The following is a 20969-nucleotide window of genomic DNA, read 5'->3' on the forward strand; positions in this document are numbered from 1 at the left end:
TTAAAAACCATCCAGGGCTGACAAAAAAGGGGCTTTTTTTTGTCCTAAGACAGTTCCTGAAAAGCACACATTTCCACTGGGACTCTTGCTTTTGCATCCTCTACTTGCTTGCCTCATAGGGGACCAGCCGAAGCTTTTTTTTTCCCTCCGAGCAGTGTGTGCGTGGAACAAGGACGACAAGCAGCTGTGTGTAATCTCCTCTGCGAACAGACTCGTCCCTTTCCCAGTCAGGCTTCGTCTGGGGCTCTCTGACAGATGATTTCTCTTAGTTGTCAATTTCAGCCTGTCGGGGTGCTCCCGGGGAGCTGCTATCTGGCTCTTGGGGAGGAAGCGTGATGTTATTCTCTAGTAAATCGGAATGTTAGAAGCACCGTGGTAGGAATCAGGGTTTAGCTGCACTTGTGTCTGTGTGTGTGCGTCCCCGCCTTCCTGTTCACACACCAAAGCAGCTCAATTGTCAGAAGGCTGGCTGTTTTTTTTTTTTCTTCCCTCCCAATGATGAAGAGTCCTCAGCTGCTATTACTGATTGCATCTCTGGCTTATCACAAATATCTGTAGTGGCTTTCAATGTAGAGATCAGCCCCTAATCCCCCACATCATATTCATGAGAGACCATGGCACTGTGCCACGGCTCCACTCAGTGTACACCTGGAGCTCTTGCTGGTGACACACATTCTGTCTGAGGGGGAACTCAGAGGGCGCTTCTACCAGCCCTGAAAAAATACACCAAGTTGAAAAAATGATATCTGTCCTCTTGTTCAATCTAAGGGCTTAGATTGAACTTCTGTGCTGGCTGAAGGAATTAACTTCCTTTCGAAGACATGGAATCTCCAACGAAGGAAATCGAAGAGTTTGAGAGCAACTCTCTCAAGTACCTGCAACCGGAACAAATTGAGAAAATTTGGCTGCGGCTCCGGGGACTGTAAGTATTAACGTCTTATATTCCTCTTTTGTGTCAGTGTGCATCTGTGTGCTCTCAGTGTGCTTCCAGAAAGCGCTGTGAAAAGCATACTGTAGCAGGAAAGACTGAGCTTTTATTTCTTCTTACCTTTTCAATAATGCTAGAATTATTGCATGTTTCTTGTCTTTGGTTTGTTAAGTGCGACCACGATCACATACAGTACAAGCATCTTCTAAAACATGCAGTATGTAGACATAAATGCTGTACTACCTGTGGCATGTATGGTAAAATACTTCAGTACACAGTCCTCTTTATTTTCTGAAGTACTAACGATTCCTGTGCAAATTAAGCTTTATGCATTGCACTGAAATACAATTTAGCTTCCTTTGCATTTTACTTTGAACGTGAGAAAAGTCATTCTTACATTAAATGATAATGGAGCTGATGCATTGCTTACTTTTCTGTAATAAGAGGTGCGTTAGAGGTGTTAAATTGTGGCATACATATTCATATTTGCAGCCTCCATTTAGTTAATGTACGCGTAAAGCAGATTTTTAAAGACAGTCTGCGTTAATCAGATAATATTGAAGAGGAGGCAGGAATCATGAAGATCGTAAACATTCATCTACTGCTTATCTTGGTGATGAAACCAAAACACCATCACATGCTAATGCGATGATTTTTTAAGAGCATGGCAAAGTGAGGATTATGCTCCTGGGCTACATGATAATTCCTCAAAATCGGCACATACAGTAATTCTTATTCCAGTGCATTGTGTATATGCAGGACCTGTAATTCAGTTGAGTGAATGTCCTTATTTTCTTTGCAACAATACATTTTCAGTTTAATGGGTTTACAAATTTTTATTATTGTAAAGAAGGTTGCCGTGTTATAATCTCTGCCACCTTCTTGTTGTAAACATTGTTCTTCTTGCTTCTACATAATGCCTACTGATCCCAGAGAGGTTTTGTGCTGAAGGACAGGTGGGAAAGTAGTGGTAGCGGAAACTGAAGCAGACAATATGTATGAGCTCAACGGAAAATACAAAATATCCACTCCTTCAAGGCTCAGTCTCAGAACCTGTATCAGCTTAACTGCTGTTCAGATATAAACATCATCTTCCGAAGCAAAGGAAGACTCACATTAATGTGACTTTTTTTCCCAAACATGGCCATGCAGTAGTATATTTTAAATGTCTTGCATCATGTTTCTGTCATCCTTTCCATATTCTATCCATCAAGAAAGTTAAACATATTGAAAGAGGCAGAGATACTAATACGTACACATGTTCATTTTCTGCTGTTCTGCTTGTCAGCTTTGCTACGTTTACAGTGTTATACATTAGTCGGGCATTATTCGAGGATTCCACATTTGTTTTTACTATTATTAATTCTTATGGAATTTATATAGAGAAAGAGGCTGCGTACAGGTACAGATTTGAACAGGTATGATTACGAAATGTGCCGTTTTCTTTTCATATTTAACATCAACTGAACACTGAACATGTAAATGCAAACGTTAGCCTATAACAGAAAAGAGGCATGTGACAAGCACATACTATACCCCATTTACGTTTTGGAGAATGACGATTTCAAGAGCAACAGCAAAGCCCTCAGCTGTTTTTGAAGCGCACATGTAAAGAATGTCGCTCCTCCTTTTGAACTGATCGAGTGACGTATTCCAGCTTCGGTGAGTTAAGGCTTCACACAGCACAGCGGTCCAGCCTCCCACCAGCTGTTTGGGGTTATACGGGGAGGGGGATGGGAGACGGGGACAGCGGCAGCGCGATAGGTTTACCGGGGTTTAGGAAGAAAAAAAAATGCGGATTTGTTTTGCGACTTCGTGCATAGCACAGCGCTGGCTTGATGTGATTCCGCACCGTGTTTTCCTGCCTCGCTCGCTGTTTAATCCTGGTTATGAGTGATGAATTCCTCCAGCAAGGTCCTGCGCTCCCTCGCTCGTCCGCTAATCACTAGCTTGCAAGCAAACTGGACAGCTGCCATTTGGCGAAACACAATTTTAGGGACCATTAATGTCGTACTTCATGGTCCCGATTGATAAATGAAATGCGTAACTTCATTTTTACTCCGGCTAATTGCTTTGCTGTCTGTACATTTGTTACAGCTTTGGGCTGTAAGAGGGGGTGTCACGGGAGAAGTCTTTTCGTCATTTCCTTGTAAATTGCATAGCGTGACCTTATTATTCATATTTCGGAACTGGGAAATAACGACGAGCCATAAAATATGTATTTAATATAAACGCTACTTGAGGACAATTGGTATAAAAGTCTAAATTATTCATGGTAAAAACTTGAAGAAAATGCAGTTAATTTGCAAGATCATAAAAAAAGGACATTCACTTAGCCTTTCATTTATTAAAATGATGATAAATACGTTAAAGTAAATGTCCCTATGTATAAAGATGATGATGTTTTGGTAGCATTGTAAGCATACATCTCGAAGAACTGGTTAAGGGAACACATTTCCAGAGGTGGGAGAAAGAAGAGAATAAGATGGTTTCTCCAGCATAGTTTTAAGAGTTTTAACAAACTGACTCGTACCCCAGATGTCAGAGCTATGTGAGAGAACTATTTCTAAAACTACAGAGTTCTGTACATCAGATCAGCTGAGCAAATAAATGCCGAGAAGGATCCTTAAAGTGACCACTAAATACATTTGTCATCATTATCTTTATGAAATCTTTATGGTTATCGTTTTCATCATCCTAGAGCGTCCTAACTTAACAGTATCTTTTCAGGCGGGGTTAAAAGCTGACATCATGCTGATGCTTCTAGTAGGAAAAACAGAATAAAATAATTGTAAGAAAAGCGACAGCAGTGAATCAAAGAGTACAATGCGAATGATCAATCTGAAGAACCAATGCATGCTAAATCAACTCAAGGAACTCTTTGTCATATTGCTATAATCTGTTGCAGGACAGGTTACGTCTGGACAGACTTTATACAGTATTTATCTCACAATCCTAATTATTAACAGTTTTCTATAAAGCAGTCTTTCTTCTACATTGTGCTTATGTACATTCAATTTCCTTTATTCTCTATTGAGTTCATTATAGAGTGAAATGAAGGCAGAATTATGTCTACAAAAATGATGTTGTACTTTACAAATTTCAACAAGTGTTTATGTTACAGTTTCTCAGGGTAGTGGTTGTTAAAGCTTTCTAAGTTTCTTAGAGCACAAGGTGGAATAGAAGGTGTTGGCTACAACACTTTTTGTCCTAATAAAACAGTTCTTAAACATACAGTATTTTGAAAACTGAAATCTGAACATCTTTGGAAATACTTAACAATTCCTTTTATATTTCTTGCATTCATTTATTAAGTAAATAACTTTAGGCTATTCTGAGCTTTTCAGAACACAAGAGACATTACATCTTTTATATTGTTTTATTATACTTATTTTTTATGTATTTTACACATCTGTGTTATTGCATAATATGGAAAAACATATTCTCAGTGGCAGAAACATTAGAGTTATCAAAATTTTAACAATATTTCACGGTTTTATTTAAAGACTATTCTGCTTTATTGTGGTGGATAAAAGATAATAAACAAAGTAGTAGTAAAGAATAATTTTACAGTTAGACGTTTTATACTTGAGACAGCTGAGACAATGGCACTGCTGTGAAAAGATGCCCAGGCGCTGGAAAATAGTTTGGTTTTGTTTCCATCCCAATCTGGTTTGGAGTTCCAGATAAGAAAGTGTCTGTAAGATGGCAGTGACAGAAGTCCTGCTTTATGTTTTGATCTCCTGACGGGCTGTCATTTGAGCTGGAGGAGCAGGGAGCGAGGAGCGCGGAGCTGTGTGAATAAACTCTCCAGTTTCAGCTTCTGAGGAGTCCATCACAAAGCATACGCCCTCATCCCACCACAGAGCACACAGATGGATAAAAGCTGATCTGTAAAATATGCCTCACCACCGTAATATGTAGCAAATAAAAATGTAATTCATATTTTAATATAGGAGATAATAAAGTTAATATAGGAGATAATAAATCACTGTTTTTTCTACAGTATATTCAATCAGTCATAATTTTCCAAGCTTAAAGCATTGCTTCAAGCTCATAAAAGTGATCTTTCCCAAAGTATTTAGAAGAGATATTATAAGTCTAAAAATATATACAGTATACTGTATATGTGCTCTTTCTATATAAAACCTAGAAGACGAAGTACCAAATAAACAATACATCGATTTTTCTTCTCATTGGAGAAACAAGAGAAAAATGTAAAGTAGGTTCCGGCTGCCCTGTGTTGCAGAGAGCTCATCCCACCACTGCCACCACAATAAATCATTATCGTCCTTTTGCAACATGCCTGTCGCAGCGTCACAGCTGTTGTGACTTTTGTCAGTGCGAGTTTTAGAAGGAGGCTATGTGTCCAGGTAGAGATACACATTGAAAACCTTGGCGCTTGTGTCTTCACCATTACCCATCTCTCTTTCTCAACAGGAGAAAATACAAGAAAACATCCCAGAGGTAAGACGACTTGGCAGAGCCTCATCTTTCATCCCGAAAGTGTTCGCCTCTTGTAAAACCCCCAGCAAACTGTTTAAGGCAATGTTTTTAAATATTTACTCTAATGATGTGCCTGAATCGATTGCAGTAGTTTCCTATTAATGTGGCTGAGATTCTTTACTGTAGTTCATCTGTTACATTCCTTTTTTCTGTTAGTACATATAGTATGCATGGCAGTGTTAAGGCCAGGGTTGACCACAGTCATTTTACTTCTGTCTTTGCAGTCGGCTAATTATTACACTGTAGTCAAAGAGATTAATACAGAGATTTCTCTTGCTGTAATCACATTCTGGGTTCTGTTTCTCCTTTTAATACTATCAAAAGGAGAATATAGGGTCCAAATAAAAAACTGTCTAATATATGCAATAAGATTAAGCTGAAGCTGAAGATTAGATGGCTATTGTGTTTTTTCACAAGTTTCAGTTTTAGGTTAGGAACATGTGCAATTATGACTTGCTTGTAAGTTTTTTCTCCCTGATGTTGTGGTTTTATTTGCTTGTGTTTATCAATTGTTTGTTGAAACTAAAATAAAAAAAACATTTGCAATAATTCATTTTTAAATTCTCTAAATTTCTTAATATGCACATAATATTGGCTTCATAACTCAAGCAATATAGAAGACTCATTCATACCCATTGTAGGAAAAAAAGAATTTAAGGCCAATTTTGTATTCATTTGTTATAACCATAAATATCAAAAAAGCTGTTTGAGTTTTAGCTTTCAAAGTGATGAGCATCTATAGAACTAATTTCAAATATAGAATCTCATTTTATTGAAGCTCTGGAGGTTTGCATGATAATTCTGAACAAAACAAACCAAATCACCAGGCTTTTTCAATTGCTTTAGCAAACGAATAGCACTCAGAACTCTGTGGTCGTGCTTCACTGGACAGAACATGTGATATTGACTCAGCTGAACCCGGCACTTTGGACTTTAGCCAAAAAATGCCTTCAGCATAAAAATGTATCATGTTCAATCTTCTGCTGTATCTGTTTTGGTAATGGCTGGTACATAAGTGCCCATAATTACAGAACTAATTGCCTGAAAGGAATCTGCAGGTTCCGAGCAACATTAAGATTGGGGTTTTGAAATGCAGCATGTGGAGGGGGATGATTTATAGAGACAACATTAGCACAAGAGGAAGGTTTGCTGGTTTGCCTCAACCTATCCATTCTCCGGTCAAGAGATGATTAAAAAATATATAATAATATAAATATAGTATTATAATTGCTCTTTGTTAGTCTGTTGTATTGGCTTGCGGAACCCTCCGGTTGTTAAAAGCAAGACAACAGAGCTAAGTGGCAGAACGTGTGTTGCTGTATTCACAGCAGTCTCTTTCCTTCCATTCTCAAAGAAGTGTGGAATGTGTTTTAATGAATTATGAATGGCCTGTCTCTAAATGGATGTCTTGAGTTTGTCTGTTTTCTCGTGCTGTCAGTCTGGTTTAGAATCCTTTTCAATATTTCTGAGTGCACGTAGTATAGTATGTGAAATCTGGCAATTCCTACCCGCAGGCTCTCTCTGTTGTGGCAGTATGAAAGGTGATATTAGCAGTGACAACACAACAGCAGCAGGCGCGGTGTATCTCATCAGACACAAACTCCCCATATGATATACTCCTGGCGGAAGACTGAAGTAAATGAAGATGCTGGAATAAGAACCAGTAAGGGGAAGATAAACAGACATTTGCAATCAAAATAGGCAAAGATACAGTACAGTATGAGCACAAAAATATGAATGTCTGAACATTTTAGAACTGGGAGAAACAGGGAACGAATCTTAAGCTCTTAGAATAGTATTCATTGTATTTAACTTCTGAATGGCGAGAACATGTGAAAACAAAGCTTGATCTTTTCATAACAAATTGTTATAGAATACATGAATCACAAAGAGATTGGGTTTTATATACAAAGTTGTTTTCTTACGCTGAAGAAACCATTTGTTTTTGGTTTCAAGAAAGTAGTTTCAAGGACTTGGCAGGCGGGACACGAAAATCAAAAGACGCTTGTATCTGTGTTTTCAAAACAGAATTCCTATCTGAATCGGTCTCACTTTCACTCTGGATTCTAACAAAAAAAACTCAATTGTAAGTGTTGACTACAATGCTCTGGTGCTTTTACACACCTCACACTGACACACAATAAAATGAACAACATTTAAGACACCAGACTTGGCGGGGCTGTGGAGTGACTCAACTAGAAATGGTGTGTTCTCTGAACACAGGCTGGGTTCTACAGCCCAGGCCTCTGGTGTTCTAGCCTGTGTCATGTCACTGCCCACAGCTGTGACTGGGCATGGGACATAGATCTGTAGATTACATGCATTCAAATTTAAGTTTTGTATTTTGCAAACCAAGTGGTGTGCAATAGTGTTTGTAAGGACTGAGAGTATGGAGAACAGTTTGATTGCAGACATTGCAGCATTGTCATGATGATTGCTTCAGAAAATTCAGTTGGCTCAGAAATATCTCTAGTTTAGTTCAGTACTAAGGTTACTACTACTGTAATCTAAAATTTTATTTTATGTTAATAAAATCAAAATGAGTGGATTTCATAATATGGTAGTATGTCTGATACATAGCAATGTCTTTTGGATGCAGGTTTTCGAAGATATAGGCTGTAATAAAGATTTGTGGAATGACAAGAACAGCACACAGCCAGACAAGTAAAGCAGTGCTCCCTGCCTCAGGCTAATAAGAAAATCTAATAATGTTACCACTGATGGGAATAGCTCTGGTTAATGTTCCTCCAGCCATCAGATTTGTGTACTTTGAAAACTATTTCATTAGCTTTCATTACAGGAATCAGTTAGGTTTGACACAGCTTTAGCGTAAGTTTATATCCATCGTTTTTTGCTATTAAAATCCTTGCAAGAAACAAGGCTTTCATATAGAATGTCTCTGATTAATATACTTGTTTCTGGGAAATTTCATTTCTGTTACACATATAGCAATTCCATTAATAGTTTGCAGTGGGAAACTGTTCACATTCTGCAACTAGCTCTTTAAGGATTGCATATAAATTTAGCACCATTGAATTTTAGTTCCAGAACAATTCTGATTTTCTGAAATACTTGAATATTAATTGTCAGTAATAGTCTTTATTATCTGTTAATGGACGTTAAATGTTATTAATGAAGTTGTAAACAGTTATGAAAGTCTTACATGCATCTCACCAGGAGAAGTGTTAGAGTTAATGGTTTGGTAGAGGTTATGGTAACAATAACTGGGTCGCATGGACAAAGTCCATACCAGAGCTCATCGTGGTTTCTGTAGCGTTAAGTAAATTAGAGAACACAAGACTCCCCGCTTGGAATGGACACTGGTCCATCACAGGAATGACCTCCCCAGCAACACTGATCCCCATCTAGACAGGTGGATAAACTGGGACAAAGTACTTTGCTCATGGTAAAAACAGGAGCAAACAACTACAGGAACAGAAACTGAGATCCTGCCAGTCTGAAGACTTACCCACTATGCCCTGGAATCCATGGTCGAGTGTATAACAGGGAATAGTTTTAATAATAGACTAATGGGAAAAGTTGTACTTTAGTTTGGCTCCCAGGTGACAGCTCTGGTTAAAGGTTCCTAACACCATTTCAAATCAAAGCCTAAGCCATTTGTTGACTGTGACTAGTGATTCACTGTTCAATATGTGTTAACATGAACAGACGTTATTAGCATACTGCTGAAGTAAACACTTTACCCCACCAGAAAACTACTTTGTAACCTCTCAAAACAATCCATATTCAAAAGAAACATTCACTAAATAAATGTGCTTTTCTGTATATGAGTGCCATCCAATTTAGTTTGATTTTAAATGAGACTCTTATTTTTCCTGAGGCTGTGGGTGAATAATCGCCACCTTCGAGGGTGGTGGAACAGGGGATATAAACAACCCCAGCCTATATTCCAGAAAAGGCATATCCTCGCTGCATGGCACTCTGTAATAATTATTTTGGTTCACTGTTCAACAAGGCCTCTGGAAAATAGCTGTAGACTTGGCAATGAAGATGAAGGGCAAAGCTCATACTGACAAGAGAAAAGCTTCAATCCTTATAATATTGAATACATGCCAGGCCTCTGACACGTTCAATGAAATGTAAAAGTGCAGGGGGAAATCTGTGTGCCAAGTTGTTTAATGCTGTATTGTCTATCTTTTCCTAAATACAAAATTGTAAAGCACAGAAAAGAACACAAAAATGGTGAGAAACGAGAAACCATTTGGCTTATCAAGTCCATTGGGAGTTACTGTAGTAGTGAATGTCTGTTATCTGCTCTTTAAGCTAGAGTATATGCAGACATTGCCACAAAATCCTAAAGCTTAGACTTTGAGGAAGACTCTTTCGTCAAAAGCTTCCCGAAAAGTCCAGAGTTCTTTAGCCTTAATGGTATCTGCTGTAGTAGCTGCTTGTTTGAAGAAATAAAGTTAGACATGATGTGCCTTGTCCTAAACCATGCAGACTGTCTCCTACAACACAGCACTAGTGCAAAGCACTTCTGTAAAGATGCATTTTTACATATTTTAACCTGTATTAATGGTTTTAAATGTCCCTTTTACACTGCTGGCGACGAAAGAAACAAAGAGCAGAATAAATTGAATGATCCCCAGATTATCTACCCTAGTAGTTATTTGATCCCAATACAACTAATATCAAAATGATTTTCACACGGCCTCTGATCTTGTTTTCTTGAGTGGCATAGATAAAACCTCATTTATTTTTAAGAAATAAATGCTGCTTCTAATTTTGCTTGCCTCGCCCCATGGCTGTAATTTGTGCTGTTTTTTTACTGGTTAAACAGTGCTTAAGGCAGCATTAGAATGCTGCTGAGCATGAAAATACACATGTAACAGGGTTAGAAAATGGTGTTATTATTATTATGCATAAGGCCATTCATTGTGGATTTTTTTCATCAATGAAACAGCAACCTGAATACGAAAACATCCTACTTCAGTATGATAATAAGTCTGCTTTGTGCATTTTATGCTGTGAATGGTTCTAAAGAATGAAAATAGCCCTGATTAGAGCTGTTCAATTGCATTTTCTACATAATGTAATAATAAACTCTGTTCAATACCCCAAAAATACCAGTGTTTTTTTACAATCACTAGGCTGCAAGCAGACATTAGTACGGCATTATCTTTCTCATTCCATGCCCCTGTGCACTATATATTAGTGGAAAGCTAGTGGCAGTTACAGACATGGTTCTGGTATTGTATTTGCTGAACTACATTACTGTATATCCACAGTATGGCATTTTTCAGGAGTACAATAGATCAGTGTATTGTGCGAGAGTCAAAAACAAATAATGTAATGGGTAGCCAAGAAGATTCATTATTTTGGGTTAAAATCTGATCCAGGACTGACTGTGAGGATTGTATATTGTATTGTGTATTGTCATCTCTTTTGCTCTGGCATACAGTACACACATGTGGTTTCTATTTTCATCCCTGTTAAACTTGTCATAGACCATATCAATTTTCCAATTAAAAATACTAAACCTTTATGCTTCCAAAACAAGACAGATTGATTTTAATTTAACATTGCAACATAGCACCTCAGAGTGTTTTTAACTCATCAAACCCTCAGGCAGAGTTTCATGTTGTGTTAATAACAAGTCCCAGAGCCCGTTTAACCCATATGTCAGCCCTGGAGTTTCATAATTTAACTTAGAATGGCTTTTCTATGGTTACAGTACGTGTTTATTTACATCAGCAATTAAGACATTCAGACAACTATACTTTTCAACAGTATATGCTGTAGTGTTCATTAATTACAAGTATATTATTTAAATCACATGTTAATGATACTTTTTTCTCAATTCAGGAGGTGATAAATATATTTCAGTATATAAAGATCTAGAGAAGTGCTCATTTCTATTTAAAGAAGAGAGTAGGAAAATAAATATCAAAAACAAAGAGCCTTATTGGATACACTTCAAAGTATATTTCCACTTTAGTTACCTTGTAATTATATGCATTTACATTTTTAATTTGATGCATTTACATACCAATCCTATGACCAATATTATAACTGCATTATGTAATGTTTACCTATGATATATAAGTTCCAAATATAGAATGGAATGCTGTGAAAAGGTGTGAAGTGTAATTACAGGTTCTGTCATAGGCTTATTACTCTATATGCAGTTACATGTACTGAAAAGTATAACTATACTGCATTATCACAAAACATAAGTACACATCTAAACTTAAAGTACTGTATTACATGTTGCTAAAGTATTAAAAACATAGTGCAGTTATGATATCTGACATATGGTTTACTTGTCAATCCATGGATTGCTTATAGTAAATACCACACAATTACAGGGTTATTACAGTGTTAATATACTGGTATTTTGGTATTTGTATCCACCTTATGGAAATGACAAAGCTTTGAGGCTGCTATTTCTGTTCTTTCAAGTACCCTCCCATCCGGTTTCGTGACTTTCAGTTTTTAGACACTTGGCTCCATGTTTTTAAATACAACTTTTCTTTTTCTTAATTCCATCTTTGACTAGAGCAGAGATTAAACAATATCCTTATTTCAATTGTATTGTCATGAAGAGGCATGTGAAGAGGACATTAGCAACACGTCACCACCATCCTCCTCATGAATTACTATTATAATAGTTGTTGCTTTGTTGAAGCTGTAAATTGCATGGCTTACTGGTACCCTGTTATTATTTAAATTAATATTTTACAGACATGATATTAATAAAATAGATGAATTTTGCTTATGATGTCACTTGATAATGACATCAAGTCTGCTCTCTTTGCCTTTCACTGAGGAGATGAGAAAATATACACAGGCTCTAAAGATGACACCATTCTTCTTTAAGTTGAATGTCTCTGTCATTTATAGTATGCCAATTGGCCACATCCAGAATGGTCCATCTGTATTCTGGGGAAAGCTCCTCTCTTGCCGAAAACATCTTTTTTTGGTTGTTTTGTTATCTACCTGTATAGATAGACATGTTTAGAACTATTGATAGAGGCAAATTTTCATGAATTAGTTTTCATTCATGTTGCTTTTCTTTACAATTTTATGAACCATATTGAATTTTTCATTAGCAGATGATGGAAAATCTATTACAGGGGTAATAAAAAGATGTTTGTATACCTAAGCATGATGAAGGATCTCAAGAGCAACAGCTCTGAATTATCATTTTCATTGTGCTGTGGTGCTAAAAACATCTCACTTGTCTCTTATATAAAAATCCCAGTCAACATTTTACTGTGATAAATATAATCACAAGTGACCTTAGTATCTGACCTTACATCCTGTTCTTGAGGGAAGACTTTGTATGTTAAGTATAGTCACCTTAGTATATTTTACCATGCAAAGGAAGTTTGGATGTTTGCATGCAATTCCGAAATCCCTGATTTAACCACCGTGTGGTTTTCATATGCACACAGATTTATTGGTTTTCATTTTATTAACATGGCAGATCCTGTATCAACCACATGCCCTACAACGCAGTGCAAAATGATCAGACATCCTCTCTTACCCAACCAATTCATGGATGTCAATTGACTGGGGGACAGTTAAAATTAGTATGCAGAGGCTTCCAAGGATAGGAAGATAATGAAGTTAATAACTCCATAATTTGAATGCATCTTAGTATAACTGCATTAGGACTGTTTCTGTACAATTGTAGTAGAATCCTCACATACAGTAAATGCAGTGTCTGATCTCCATAAACCAATGTTTTTTTTACCGTACGATTGTCCTGGAGTTCTTTTACATTTTCTTCATATTATTTGTTAAAAATGACATACTGTAATTTGCATTTTGAGTGCACATTTGGGCGTCAACAACAGGCAGTGTCTAAAAACTGAAAGGTGCAGAAACAATAACATACAATAACAATCAAAGCGGTGTTAATTCTCTTAATCTTTGGATCTAATAAGTCACTCTTTACTGAACAAGAATCATAACCTGATATTTTATGTACACACAGAAAAACAGACATACACACAAACATTATACATGCTTTTCTTATTTCTCATACCATACTGTACATAATTGTACATTGTGGCACCTCATTCCTTCATATGACTTTCTTGTAAACATGGACTTTTGAAGAGCCTGAAATATACTTAGGGCTTGATCCTCAGTTTCATAATATGAAATATTGGATGGGTTGTAATTGTGTTGATATTTTAGGTGTATAAGTGAGACACACAACCTTCATTGATTCTTTGGAATGTTCCTATTGCAAGCATGGCAGCTCTGGGTACAGCGGCCACCTTCAGCTTTCACTACAATGCTCTAGCAATATAAACAGGGAATAAAAAATCTGTGTTTAAAGAAAGTGAATATGTGCAACAGAATCTGTGCCACTAAATATTTGGATGTACAGTATGTCTATCAAAAACCAAAATGCCTTCTGGTATCGCCAGTTTTCCTGGAAGCTAAGCCAGGCTTGTGCTGGGGTGAATAAAAATCAGGATATGTATGTCATTATTTTATCTTGCGATAAACTCTAAAGCCTTCTCCTGTGATAATCTTAATTTCTGTTGCTGGGATAATGGACTATCTCAGCATTAGAAACCCTGCACTTTGAAGTGGTTAGATATTATGTTATAATTATTTTCTGTCTTCAGTGCATTACAGACTGTAGTGTATTTGCTAACATGGAAAACATGAATCTCATTTCAGATGCCAAAAAACTCTGGGAATGGCAATTATCGTACATCACCCAATAATCTGACAGCTGGGAGAGACATAAACTTTCTTTTGAATGGCTAATGGAGTTGTGGTTGTTTTAACTGTTGACAGCTTGTAAGCCTTGTTATTGAAGGAATGAAGCATGATCCTCAGCTGCCACCTTTAAAGAGCAGTTTGGTCAAAGTCTAATAATGATGAAATAAAGCCACAAATATAAAACACTTTGGTGTAAAATAGCTGGGGTGGAGGGAGGAGTAGAGAAAAAATATGCATGCAAAGTTGTGGGCAGCCAGTGTGTATCTATACATACTGTAGGAGAGAGGCAATGCAAGATTATAATTTGATGACCTCCTCCAGAATTTTTGCTAAATAGAACCATTTGTAAAGTTAAAGGGAAACTGCAACTCTATTTTTACGTTTCAGGGTTAGAAAGAATTGGAATTGGTAAGTGGATTTCAAACCACAATAAAAGTCAAATGAACACAGTTAATGTGTAAAACCTCTGATTTTACAGAACATCACAAAATAGACTAAATTTCCAGGAATGCGCAGCACCATATTCTGCAATTCAGAATGAAGTAACCATACGTCCAGTGAACTGAAGCAGCCCTATGACAAGCAGGAATACATCTCTTTTAATCCACTTGAAATATTGCTTTCGACTTCGAGGGAGTTTTACCAATAAATACTACTTACAGTTAAATTTGCATGCAGATCACGTTGGAACATTTCTGCGGTGAAATGTCTGCTGCACAACCTGTACTTATTCAGTCATGCACCGATTAGCCATCATGGTTACTAGTGAGCAGGAAGGACCACTTCACATCACAATTTGCACAGTCTTTCTGTGCAATCTGTGCAGTACTTTCACAATTTTCACAATTTTGTGCATAATTTGGAATTTATAAAATGTTGTGATACCGTCAATTTATTTTGTTACTGAGATTTAATAACAGGTCTGAGAAATAGGGACTTCAATTCCCCTTTAAAGATATACAGTACCACCCCACAGAAATGTCATAGGGGGGAATTAATTTGTGATATATACTGTATAGTGCAGATGTGTGGATTAAAGAATAAAGCATTCTTCTTCCATTTACGGTCAACTTAAATTGTTTCCAAAAGAAATATTGCTCAGAATATTATAAGAACCTCTGAAAGTTTTCAGGATTCATGATAAGTTTCAGCATGATCACCTTTATAAGATCATTTAGCAACATCACACACAGAAGAATGAATACATAATAAGGAAAAGAATGGAAAATTATCCCGACCCGATTTTTTATATTTCCTATTTATCCTGGCTTTGTCCTTCATTGATGGTGTGAAAACATTCCGTACTGCCTTATTTGTGTACAGACTACTGCAGTATTTATTTTTATTTCAAATCCATTTTAAATGTTCAGTGTTAACGTTGCTCTTCACCCCTGAAAAAGTTCTAGAATTTAGGAGGTAAAGAATATAAGCACCAATACAAATTCATTTTATTATATTATTATTATTATTATTATTATTATTATTATTATTATTATTATTATTATTATTATAAAAGGTGGGTGGTTTTTCAATAACTACTGTTATGTGATGTCTGATTACAACTAATCTTGAATGATGATCTATTCGGGACACTAACAAGTCAATACCAGAAAGCCGTTTGGTTCTTCCTCTGCTCTTGGCTGATTTGTGCTTGTTAATTGATCACTTGTCCTCATTTACAGAGTGTGAATCACGGCGGCATCTGCAGCTGATGATTAAACAGATAATTACCAAACTCAATGGGATGGAGTTACTGCTAATTGCATTTCTCACAACTGTTCTTTACTTGGTCGAAAATAGATCAAGCTCCGTCAGCAGCCAGATGATTTAAGAAAATTTTGTCTTTTGCTTTTTCTGTTTCACTGTGCTTTTACTAAAGCTGAAGGAGGGCTAATGCAGAGTGTCAGGCATCTGAGCTCCCAGCTGGAACATTCCCCACAGCGCACACTGCTGTAGTATTGGTGAACAAGGTACTATCCAAGGCTGTGAGGGCAGTTTTATAATCCAATGGGGCAATTACACGGGCCTTTCTTTGTTTTGTTGGTGTTGCCATTTCCCCCAAAATATTGGATTTCATTGTGAAGCCCTTTGCAGCTGCATTTTATTATTGTCAGCTGCGCAAACACCGGTACTGGATGGAGCACTTGGAAAATGGATGGATAGATGGATACAGCAGAACTTTTCCTATGCTCTATAATTCTTATACTTTCTATTGTATTTTTCTTCTTCTTTCTTTTTCATTGTATACAACACTGTTGGTTTCGGAAAGGTGCTTTCATTACTATTATTATTATTATTATTATTATTATTATTATTATTATTATTATTATTATGATGTAAAACTGAAGCAAGAGAAACAACTACAGCTGTGACAGGTAGTTAGTGGGGTTTACTGCAGTTGAAAGATTACGTCTGGTTAAGAAATATACGGTATGAAAATAACAAACAGTTCATGAAAAAATTCAATTGGTCAAAGGGAAATAGTACTCAAAAGAAAAAAAAATGTCAATGATTTTGTATAGCATCTCAGTTTGATTTTTCCATGAGACAGACAGCTCTCATTTTCCATTGAAGAAAATGTTTGTAGTAATCTTAACATAAGGGCATGGAATCTCTTTTAGAGGATAAGCAAATGCTATTATAGCCCAAATCATGATTACTCTAATAAAAATCTAAATTAGGCTAGATGAGATTCTGATTCACACAGATGTACTGTATTATATCACAAACAAGAGCCATACAATTAAATTCAACCCTATAAAAAACATAAGCATACTAATTACCAAAACAAAGTCACATTTTAAGATTGTAGTTGGAGACTGAAACAGTGCTTTGCATCCATGCTAGTCCAGTCCCATAAAATGCCACTCATCATTATGATAAGATAATTGCATGTCGTCCTATTTATAGTGTCATTGTAACATTATACAATCAGTAAGATCACTTCAGTTTGAAATTGCTTTTGAATATGGTGCAATGAGTTTTGCTGATGGAAGAATAAGCCTAGAAATTAGAACAAAATTATTTTTGTAATAAGGATGTTCATATTTTCTATTTATTCTAATGAGTAAAAGAAAATCTCCTAAACCGAGGATGTGTTGGATATAAGGGAGGCTTTTGTTACTGTTATTGTGTACAATTTATATTTTGCATGAATCAGACATGGAAGCATTCATTCTAAAACTATCCATACATGAGATGTGTTTATAGATTATTTATTTCCTGTTCATTTGACTCTAGCTCAGTGGCCATATCTCATATGATGTATTTTACAGAATGTTTCATTCTCCTTTCTTGATAACTCAGCCAGTGTTCACATTTTGGGTATTCAAGTGGTATCAACACTTTAAGAATTAAATTAATTAAATTCATTAAATTCAATATTAGTATTATTTGCAGTATCCAAAACTTGTGTTGTATCCAAAAACTATTGTAGGTTTACTAAGAGATATTTAATGAGTCATTAGACAGACGAGATAAATTGATTGTGAAAAAGGAACTGAGATTTAACCTTGTAAACCTCTACAACATGTACAATGAATAATAAAAGGGTTACATTTCTGTGCTGTTTCTATACTCAAACTCTGAGATGATCGTGTTAGATGTAATGAAATAGTCCTACTGTTGAAGTTATTTGGAATATGTGATATATTTTATGTGTTAAAAATAAGCTATGAGGGTCATAGTATTGTCTTACTTCAGGCAATATAAGGCCATGGATTAAAATGGACGTTTCTACCTCAGAAATGAATAAGTGCTTACTGCCTCAGAAAAAAATGGTCAATGATAAACAATAACTGATGGCTTGCTTTAGGCTCTGCTTTCGCATCTTAAAAATTACATCATTAAAGACTTTTTGGTTAAAACTCACATTATTAATTGATGTGGAGATATGCATAGTGGGCTGCTGATTATGTCAGTCAATATTTTGCTGAACATACTTTGATTTCCCATTATTTAGATAGCAAAATACATACTGTATATTACGTATTTAGTAGCATTGAATATTTTAAACACTGTGTTAAGATGAATTGTTAACATACCATCATAGTAACATTACACAGAGATGACATGTTAAAGCCTATCTTAACATGTGGTATGCTCTTCTTTTGTAAACTATTGTCCTAATATTGATATTTCCATATTAGCAAAGTAAATATAATCTGGGTCTTAAAATGTAGATTGTTGTTGGTCTGCTTACAACCAAAGATTAAAGTGAATCTTAACACTAAAAGTGTTACGAAAATAAAAACATTTTATTCTAAAGATTACAGGACCACCATTTTTTTATCATTATAATAATTTTTGAAGCTTTAAGAATAACAGAGCCTTAAGTAGATCTGGTATGTTTTTAGGTGATAAAACTCTAACATGGATCAGATTCTAATTTGTGGTTTATGTACTTCTGGGTACAGAATTATCCAAAGACTACAAACTATTGGAGTTACAGCTGTGGAAGCCAAATTAGAGATAATCCATTGTTTCAGAGGAGGTGTTGAAGTATCCTGTGCAAAGCAAGTAGTGTTTCTCCTAAAACTATTTGTAAAAAAGGAACACAGAAGAAAGAAACAATTTACCTAGAAAATGCCATTATAAGACATATAATATTAAATAACCTTATAAATCCCAAATTTTAAATAAAGTGACAGGTTTAGTAGTGAATTTCATTTTTATGTGACCAAGACTGCATAAAAGAACACATAAATTAAGAAACTAAATCTTAAAAAATCAAGAGTTTGAATTTAATTTGGAATTAAAATTGTTTGCTTTGACACTGTACACATCTCATCGTAATAAATGATGTTCTTCTCTTCTGTTCTTCTGTCATTGATCATTCTGATCGCGCCTGTAATGTGACAGATAAATTCCAAGTCAGCTCGGATTCAGCAAGGATGAGCGTTATTTTACTGTGTTAATTAAATGTACAGTATGTGTTACCAGGAAGTGCATCTTTTACCAAAACCTTCAGCCATCCATCCATTTTCTAACTACTTTATTCAATTTAATATTACGAGGGAGCCGGAGCCTATCCAAGCAAGCAATGAGCGTGAGGCTGGACTGGACCCTAGTGAACTACGGGGCACAGACAGGCACAAACATGCACGAACTCACATCTAGGTCTAATTTCCCTACCAGTATGCCTTTGGACCAGGGAAGAAAACTGGATCACCTGGCGACAACCCATGTAGACATGGGATTGAACCCAGAGCCTAACCACCCTGCCACCCACTATAACCTTCAATGCACTCCAGTTGTTGTTGAGTCCTTTAAAACTTTTTTCTTCTATATGCTTAGTAGTTAGGCGATTTCTTGTCGAAACCATGATTGATTCTTTTTGACATTGTTTCCACTACAGACACAGATTTTAATCATAGATATTACATTAAAGCCTTAAGGAAAAGTCACAGCCAGAGGTGGATAGGTTACATCTTAATTTTGGAAAAACTCCAGCCCTGAAATACCCTTGGGGCCTGGTCTGTGAAACCAGAAACAGTGACGTCTCTCCATTGAGTTAAGTGCCCTTCAGTTTAAAAATGGATTTCAGGATTTGTCCATATGCTGGTGGACACTTTAACTGCATCAGAGAATATCCTGTGAGATTCCCATGTATTCAATTGAAGCCAAAATGTTCTTTTAGTTTGTTAGTAGTCCTTTATATTAACATGGCCCTGTGTGTATATACAGTAGTAGTAAGATGTATTGCAATTCTGTGATTTATGTGGAAATTGATCACTGTCTACTTTATACTTGTTAACAAAAGTTGAAACCAGTCTAATTCTGGAGTTGTAGTTTAGATAACTGAAATGATCAATTTTGGCAGTGCGGCTAGTTTAAAAATCTTAGATTCTTTGCAATTTTTTAGCCTGAATGTAATTCTAAACTAATTCTTGTATTGTTTACCCCATGTTCATTCCTTCTGACTTATGGCATTCAGAAAAGGATCTTACTGTATATGGTTGGGTGTGTAGCAGAAGGGGCCAAGTGTTTTATAATGAACAAAGCTGGCTTGCTTATGGGACAGATGTCTCATGTTTTCCTTTGGCATTGTGTTCATTTTGCAAAGATTGTGAGGTAAAAGGTTAAAAACCGTCATTGAAAGTTTAGACTTTTTTCAACATTGTAATAAATTCCTAGCCATCGACATCACATGGAAATTGAGAGGTGGGGTCTTTGCAAAGTCTCAAGCAAACAGGCATCCAGGTTTACGTAGAATTCGTAATTATGTTTTAACATTTTCTTTCACATAACTGGAATCCCTATTTTTTATATTTTATTTTATTTGGTAATATTTATCCATCCGAGTTCTGATTGCCTGTTGTGCCTAAAAGTCCCAACAAGCCCTGTAGGGTGAAAAAGGAAGAGCAGGCAGATTCCTCCCATGTGACCACCCCTCCACATGTTGACATAATAATTACTATTATAATGAAAATGCTTCAAGCTTCAGGAGGTTCTGTGCCAATTAGAAGAGTGACATGCCCCTCACTGATGTTACCACGAGCCCACCATTGCCCCCGGGGTCACAGAGGTCCAGGAGCACTCTGGCTGACTAATCGTTACCCTGTTGCTGACAACAATGTGTGGTGTGTCACCATCTGGTCGAGTCCTGGTCGCAGCTGGAAATTCATTACCTTTTTTGCAGTTACACAATACCTATAAATATGTTTAGACATGGACTTTTCTGCATGATGAGTAAAACAAATAACAGAGTTTATGTGTATTAGGTTGAATGCCCCAATTTTGTAGATGTACTGTAATACACAGCTGTTGAGGGCAGTGTTATTTAGTGGGTAAGTCTTTGGTCTCCTAACAGACAGGTTGTGGGTTC

The 20969-nt window shown here is 36.3% G+C and overlaps 1 protein-coding gene across 7 annotated transcripts in view; it reads left to right on the forward strand.

The window, feature by feature from the left end:
• Positions 1 to 20969, forward strand: part of LOC148657560 (dual specificity calcium/calmodulin-dependent 3',5'-cyclic nucleotide phosphodiesterase 1C-like) — a 201183-nt gene that overhangs the window by 88895 nt on the left and 91319 nt on the right. Inside the window, exons 1-2 of one of the 7 annotated variants that reach the window (XM_088644012.1) lie at positions 541 to 922; positions 5369 to 5395. The exons of 3 other annotated variants lie outside the window; for them this stretch is intronic. In XM_088644012.1, coding sequence (XP_088500138.1) covers positions 822 to 922; positions 5369 to 5395 — 128 coding nt within the window. In that variant the 5' untranslated portion in view covers positions 541 to 821. Of the gene's footprint in view, positions 1 to 540; positions 923 to 4735; positions 4864 to 5368; positions 5396 to 20969 lie in introns of those variants that run through there. 3 more of the 7 variants (XM_088644013.1, XM_088644015.1, XM_088644014.1) reach the window with 3 other exon arrangements.

Source organism: Lepisosteus platostomus, chromosome 8 (genome assembly GCF_059453375.1).
Source record: "Lepisosteus platostomus isolate fLepPlt1 chromosome 8, fLepPlt1.hap1, whole genome shotgun sequence".
Taxonomy (NCBI): Eukaryota; Metazoa; Chordata; class Actinopteri; order Semionotiformes; family Lepisosteidae; genus Lepisosteus; species Lepisosteus platostomus.